Source organism: Salvia hispanica, chromosome 6, assembly GCF_029641045.1.
Source record: "Salvia hispanica isolate PSC_SH4W2 chromosome 6, Shi_PSC_v1, whole genome shotgun sequence".
NCBI classification, from domain to species: domain Eukaryota; kingdom Viridiplantae; phylum Streptophyta; class Magnoliopsida; order Lamiales; family Lamiaceae; genus Salvia; species Salvia hispanica.
The window spans coordinates 9,472,521-9,479,598 of record NC_142697.1 but is presented as its reverse complement, the minus strand read 5'-3'; the positions used below and the strand labels follow the sequence as shown (position 1 = coordinate 9,479,598).

At 35.7% G+C, this 7,078-nt stretch overlaps 1 protein-coding gene across 1 annotated transcript; it reads left to right on the top strand.

The window, feature by feature from the left end:
- The first annotated feature begins 2,235 nt into the window (after positions 1–2,235).
- On the top strand, positions 2,236–6,219 carry LOC125203920 (transcription factor E2FA-like). The gene is made up of 14 exons (XM_048102436.2): positions 2,236–2,588; positions 3,057–3,249; positions 3,404–3,454; positions 3,540–3,625; positions 3,692–3,780; positions 3,884–3,938; positions 4,029–4,081; positions 4,171–4,221; positions 4,308–4,356; positions 4,441–4,506; positions 4,596–4,672; positions 4,770–5,001; positions 5,468–5,537; positions 5,626–6,219. The coding sequence occupies exons 1-14, from the start codon at positions 2,367–2,369 to the stop codon at positions 5,760–5,762; spliced, it is 1,431 nt and encodes a 476-aa protein (XP_047958393.1). The 5' UTR covers positions 2,236–2,366; the 3' UTR covers positions 5,763–6,219.
- The last annotated feature ends 859 nt before the right edge of the window (positions 6,220–7,078 follow it).

Below are 7,078 nucleotides of genomic sequence, written 5' to 3'. Positions count from 1 at the left end.
GATGTTGGTTATAGTTTTCGTTAGCTTTTGATTCCATGGTTTTACCCGAGTCTTGGGCCTTCCACATTTTTAGTCTTTTGTTTTGTTATAGGACTCAAGTCACTTGTGGGCTTGGGTTATGTTCTGGAACGATCAATTTGATGCTATTTATTAGTTGGGGTTTGTTTAACCCCTTACTCATTAGGTATTTTGATAAAAAAAAAACTCTCAATAAACTGAAAAAGTCACACAACTAACAATCTAAGAGGACATACCACAAGCCAAACTTGAACCATTAACTGACACACAAACACATTACACAACGACGTCGTAGTGGGAGACTCGTATGAGAACCCAACAACTTCATGGGCATAGAAGAGTCTTTTCACTAAGTTTATGGCCTAGATGAGTCAGATACGTGGAATTACGATGAGACTATCGGTGACAAGTATTATTTCATTTCAGGGAGAAGGGATGAAATCCAAATTACAATCCTATATATACAAGGTCATAGGATTGTAACTTTGATTTCACCCTTCTTCTTAAAATGAAATCCAAGTTAAATTAATGGATTTCGAAATCATATTATGGCCCACATTAGTTTTATGTTATCATTTAAAACCTTAATAGCATATGATCACAATTCTCTCTATGTAGATACTTTTTTGGTGAAATAGTCTCGTTTTTCTATTTTCGTACATCCACTGCAATTAGTCTTATACTAAAAAAAATGGAAAGTTACTCTTAATTTATTAATCATCTTTTATCTTTCTCTCTCATCTTTTATTTATATTTTCTCTTTCTATCTCCTACTTTACACACTTTAACTCCATACCTTTCATATTTTACCAATTGCACATTAAAACTCATGTCATCTACCAATGAGACTATTTGTTTGATAAGTTAGTACTGAGTAATACCAAGATAGGGAATTATATATGAATATTTCTAAATGTTTGATATCATAGTTAAGCTTAACTCAAAGCCAATATAAGACAAGGGCCCTCCCCAATCTTACCAAAATTATAACTTTAACCATGTTTATGTAATTAACCAATTTGTCAAGTTAAGCCATGTTATTTAATATACTGTACAAATTTAGATTATTTCTTTTCTATCAAACAACAAAGAAAAAAAAATCTTCTTTGCATATCTTGACATGAAGCCTGTATTTCTTATCTTGTTTTGTATATCATTTCATATCTCATCTTTCTTATCAAACGGGTTAGTGGACAGAGAGAATATTTGAAAACTACATAAGATCACAACTTTCTCTATGTATATCTATTGACTCTGAAATAAAAGAATTTAAAACAAACTAAAAATTCGCTCAATCCTATGTTGAGCTTGTGCGTTGCACTTGTTGTCTTGATTGGCCAAGAGACGCAAGTGCATGTGACGCATGAGTTACAACATTCGCGGCAAATGTGCCACGGTTGAGGCTCGAGCCAATGACCTTCTCCCTTGCAGCAGTGGGCAACAGGTAGCGAATAGAGGCGGCTGTAACTAGCAATGCTACAAATTGTCTATTAGTCAACCTATATAAAACAAACTACTCCCTCCGTCCCGCTTTAGCAGTCTCATTGACTTTTCTGCCATCTTTTTATAAAAATGATGAAAAATAGTTAAAGAGGAGAAATGGTAAATTAAGAGAGAGAATAATATAGAGAAGAGTCTTATCTACATTATTGTCTCTTTTACTTTACCATTTCTCTACTTTAACTATTTTTTATCATTTTTACAAAAAAAAGACAGAAAAGTCAATGGGACTGCTAAAGCGGGACGGAGGGAGTATTACTTAACATTTAGTAAGTTTTGTACTCTCTTCGTTCTAGGGAAGATAATTTATTTATGAGACGACACGAGAATTTATACACTCTTCTTTTAAATAGTTTTTGTAAAGAGATAAAAGAGAAAAAGTTATTGACTGTTCATAATAAAAAATATGAATAAAATAACTGAAAAAATATATTATTATACTCCCTTCGCTGATATATAAATTTCGTTTTTACCAGAGCAGAGTATATGATTTAAAAAATTAAACGAAAAATTGAAATTTTAGCCGGCTTCACTCTGGATCTAGATTACGATATTATAATTACGATAAGTGCTTGGGTTAATGCTTATGGACTTTCATTAAAGTGGTTAAATAAGAAAGAGTAAGGAGAAAAATGCAAAATAAATGAAATAGCCGATTTCATTTTTTTGGCTCCCACTTCCCTCCACATCTATCCGAACCAAAATTCCCTCCCTCCCTTCCTCCCCCTCCCCTCCTCGTTTTCTACTCCCCCTACCCACCTCACACACTCATCAAAACCCTCATTTCTCCTCTCTAAAACCCCCCTTCCATTTTGATTTCTACGATCCGATTCGATTTCACACTACCCATGGCCGCTCGTGCTCCCCCCAGCCGTGACGCCGCGGCGACTCCTCCTGCCGCGCCGCCCTCGAATGGCCAGATCCTACACCACCAGCCGCCGTCGATCAGGCGCCATCTCCCGTTCTCCTCCATGAATCCGCCCTTCGCTTCTCCCCACGACTACCACCGCTTCTCAACCCCGGCCCGCTCCGCCGATCACCTCTCTGAAGCTCTAGTTATCAAGTCTCCTGTACGATTACGGTTTTTCTCTCTGTGTTTTTATTATATCTCTCAATTTCGCTCAACCCTGTGCTATTAATTTCATAGTGAATGTTGGATATGTTTTTATTGAACGCGCACTTACTTAATTTAAGCGATTGAATTCCCTTGGTGCTAGGATTTGTAGATTTGGTGTTTTTTTTGGATCCGTACGTTTTATTATCGGAAAAAGAGGAAACGATTTACTATCCTTAACATGGAATATGAGTTGCTCCTGCAGATATTGTCAATTTGATACCTCGAATGTACTTCGTATTTGTTGAATTCTTCTCCGTAAAAGTTGTGGCAGCCATTCGCGAATGCTTCTAAATAAATCCACATTACTTTTGGTTTGAGTGTTCTACATCTAAACCATATAGCAACTGAATTTCTTACAGCATGTGCATTGTATTTTATGTTTTGCATTTGCTGATTTTAGTTTTTACAATGGTTCTCCCAGCCTTTGAAGCGGAAGAATGTGTATCAAAATAATGAAGTTGAGTCCAGTGAGTGGGCAGCAAGTACAGTGCATAGGGATATCACTAATAACCCACTCCGTACACCAGTGTCTACTAAAGGGGGAAGGCCTAATTGCCGGTCAAAGGCCGGTAAGAACAATAGAGCCTTGCCTTCCACCCCCATATCTAATGCTGGTGAGATATTTTTCTCTTAATGTCATTGTTTACATATCTCAAATCAAATAATTGAAATGGTGCTATTTCTCTTCTCAACAAATCATTTGAAGTTCATGATAATTTCTTTGGTACTAGTAGCCCTAATAATATTGTCATTGCATGAATTTTGCAGATGCTCCTTCCCCTTTCACGCCTGCTGGCTGCCGCTTTGATAGCTCCCTGAGTAATATCATACTCTAAATTTGCATGACCATTTTAGACTGTGTTATACAATTTTAATGCTAATTGGTATCAGCTATGCTTCTCAGGTCTATTGACTAAGAAATTTATCGCTTTGATAAAGCATGCAGAGGATGGTGAACTCGATCTAAACAAGGCAGCAGACACTTTGCAGGTTATTGTGTTTGAGCTAGCATCCCTTAGCTAAGTTTAAGAAACTTATTGAATTTTAACTATGCAGGTCCAGAAGAGACGTATATATGACATAACCAATGTCCTTGAAGGGATTGGCCTTATTGAAAAGAAGCTGAAAAACAGAATACATTGGAAGTAAGTTAGTTTAGACTCTGAGGACTACTAGACAATAGGTTTCCTAATCAATGCAGGGAATGGCAATAACATGAAGAACTTAATGAGCCTGGTTGCTTGACAGGGGTCTCGATTCTTCAAGACCTGGAGAAGTGGACAAGGATGGTACTCTTCTGCATGTATGTAGAGAAGGAAAACTTGTCTTGAATGATATTTCTTATATTTATTTTGTTGGTATTTATGCTGGTTGTCTCTTGTTTATTCTGCAGGCAGAAATTGAGAACCTTTCAATGGAAGAAAGAAGTTTGGACGACCGAATACGGTTTTTTTCTTGCCAATCACTAAACTTTTAAGGAACTTGATGATGCCCCTCATTATTTCTAATATCGCGGTTCTTCAAAAACATTATAGGCAAATGCAGGAAAGGTTGGGAGATTTGATTGAAGATGAACATAATCAGAGGTAGTAATCGGCTAAAGTTTTAAATTACTTTTCCTGAATAGAGGTGAAAGGTTTCACAGTAATATCTTAATTTGTGGCTTTTGTAGATGGCTTTTTGTGACTGAAGATGACATAAAAAGCTTACCTTGCTTCCAGGTTCTTATCTTGTCCTTCAATGCTGTTTAGTTCAACAAATACTTTTCTTGTGATGCTTAAACTCTTTAGTTTTGATTCTGACAGAATGAAACCTTGATAGCAATCAAAGCACCCCACGGGACCACCCTTGAAGTCCCAGATCCTGATGAGGTATGTATATATGACTAATGAGCTTGCTCAATAGTCAATATGCATTGCAGCTGTTTTAATAATTTAGAAATTCCAAATCCTGTGTATAGGCTGTTGATTATCCACAAAGGAGATATAGAATTATTCTTAGAAGTGCAATGGGTGCTATTGATGTTTACCTTGTGAGGTATCAGTCTTAACTTTTGACACCTGCTAGACCCTTTACAATCTCCACAAATTATGGATTTCTCTTTTCCATATTTGAAGTATTTCTGTTTTTATAGCCAATTTGAGGAAAAGTTTGAAGAGGTGAATGGAGTTGGAGATTCGACAAATTTCCCTGTTGCCTCAAGTTCAGAGGCACATGAGAACATAGCAGTGGAGAGATCATCCATGTCACATGGTTCACCACAGGTTGAAACTCAGGCGCAAGATAGCCATGATCTTAACACTGTGTATGATTCACATCAAGAATTTGCTGGAGGAATGACTAAGATTATCCCCTCAAATATTGATGTAAGTGTGGTTCTTTTGAATGATCACATTTATGTGGCTTTTAGTAGATTTACTAAACAATATTAGCAAAACTGTTTGACATTTTCTTGTCGCTCTCCCTTTTTGGGAATTTGTATTACTATGACTAGGACTGAAACGTCCATTAATGACCTTTTATCTTGTAGAAACATTTTGCAAGTGAATATTCTGATATTTCAACACTATCTCGGAAATTAACTTGACTCAGCTGCTGTGGAGTCACAAACTAAGATAGTGGGAACCAAGTTCCTCTGCAGTTGTTTATGATCATCCATAGAATTCCATTTACTTCTCCCCTAGCTTGTTTTTCTAGCTTGATATGTTTTACATTGATCATGCATATTTTTTTTTATTAATTTTGCGCATTTAGTTTTTGCAGTTTGGATGCATCTATTATCTGTGTTTCAATAAATGTGTTCATTCTAAAGGTGTTTTCTGTTTGTTACAGAACGATGCAGACTATTGGCTTTTATCAGATGCAGCAGGCATCAGCATGACAGACTTGTGGAAGACGGATTGTAACCTTCTGCTGATTATGTTCATACTTGTATTTTTCTTTTTTAAAAAACTCACTCTGAAGCTGAATTATTTTATAATCTTCTGCAGCTGGCGTGGAGTGGAATGATGTAAACATGCTGCACGATGAGTTGGAAATAGCTGCTATTAGCACACCAAGAGCACATATTCCTTCATCTATTGATATTGATGTACACCCTGTTAATAATGATGTCCAACCTAGGTGATTCACTACAATTTGTGAGGGCGTGTGAGAAGACTCCCACCCAATTCAGATGGTAAAACACGTCATTGCCTGCTGCATTGTGATGCTCATCTCTAGTTATACTTGAAGGCATTTCATGCTTTTGGCAATGGACTTAATGAATTGTAGAAGAGGCCGTGCAAGAGAAAATTAAGATGGGAGAGCACTGGGAACTAAGTGGCTCTCTAATACACCGTTGGAGAATCTCCAGACCTCCACAGGTGAATAACCAATCAATTTTGCCATTTTCATGAGATTTAGTAAATTGTCTGAGGTGAGGCTAGGGTGTAACATGAGCTAATTTAAGAATATAGAACTGGGTCTGGATTATTTACTTGCGTGTCTTGATCTCTTGATTCAATTTGACAATGCATTGGAAGAAAGAAAAATGTATGATTGTATACCTTGTTACGAACTGAATTGATTTCGATATTTATGAACTGATTTAAGTCAACAATAAAATGAATCAGGTACTCTACAATGTTCAAGACCAAGATATGCGTAATAAAATAAATGACATAACGTTGTTACATTGCTACCTAAACGGATAGGTAGTGTGCATGTGTGATTGCTAATTAAAATGTACTACTTCCTCGTCAGTCCTTCAATATATGGCGCACTTTAATTTGACACGGTTTGAAGTAAAGTAAATAAAAAGTGGTTTAATAAAGTTAATGGATGTGTGTTCTATTTTTATATATTATAAGTATTCATATGAGTTAAAATGAGTTAGTTGAATGAGATGTCCATTTGAAAAAATACTACTCTCTCCGTCATAAAGATAGTCTTCTTTTTTCATTGGGGGTGTCCCATAAAGATAGTCTTCTTTTTTTATTAGGGGTGTCTCACAAAATTAGTTCACTTCTATGTTTGGCAAGTTTTTCCTCTCTTATGACGTGGACTCTATTTCCTACTAATAATACTTTAATTACTTTTTCTTTCTATCTGTTTTATATTTTATTAATTTCACATTAAAACCCGTATCATTCCTAAAGTCTAGTGGCAGACGCAGAAAATTTTTCTAGTAGGGGTTGTACTATATACTCCCTCCATGTCAAGGAAGATGATATCTTCTTGGGACGACATGAGATTTTATACACTTCTATTTTAAGGAGTTTAAGTAAAAGAGAAAATTATTGTTGAGTGTTTAAAAAAAAATATTAGAGAAGAAAAATAGTGTTAGATGTTTTAAGTAGGAAAATTAGATAAAGTATGAGAAAGAAAATGTAGTTATATTTTAATATTTTTATAAAGAGGTAACATGTCAACTTTGATGAAATGAAAAAAAAAAGAAAGAAA

Coding starts and splice junctions, on each gene's coding strand:
- LOC125203920 (XM_048102436.2), top strand. CDS start 2,367: ATGGCCGCTCGTGCTCCCCCCAGCCGTGACGCCGCGGCGACTCCTCCT. Junction 3,781..3,883: donor AAAAACAGAATACATTGGAA/GTAAGTTAGTTT, acceptor GTTGCTTGACAG/GGGTCTCGATTCTTCAAGAC. Junction 4,673..4,769: donor ATTGATGTTTACCTTGTGAG/GTATCAGTCTTA, acceptor CTGTTTTTATAG/CCAATTTGAGGAAAAGTTTG.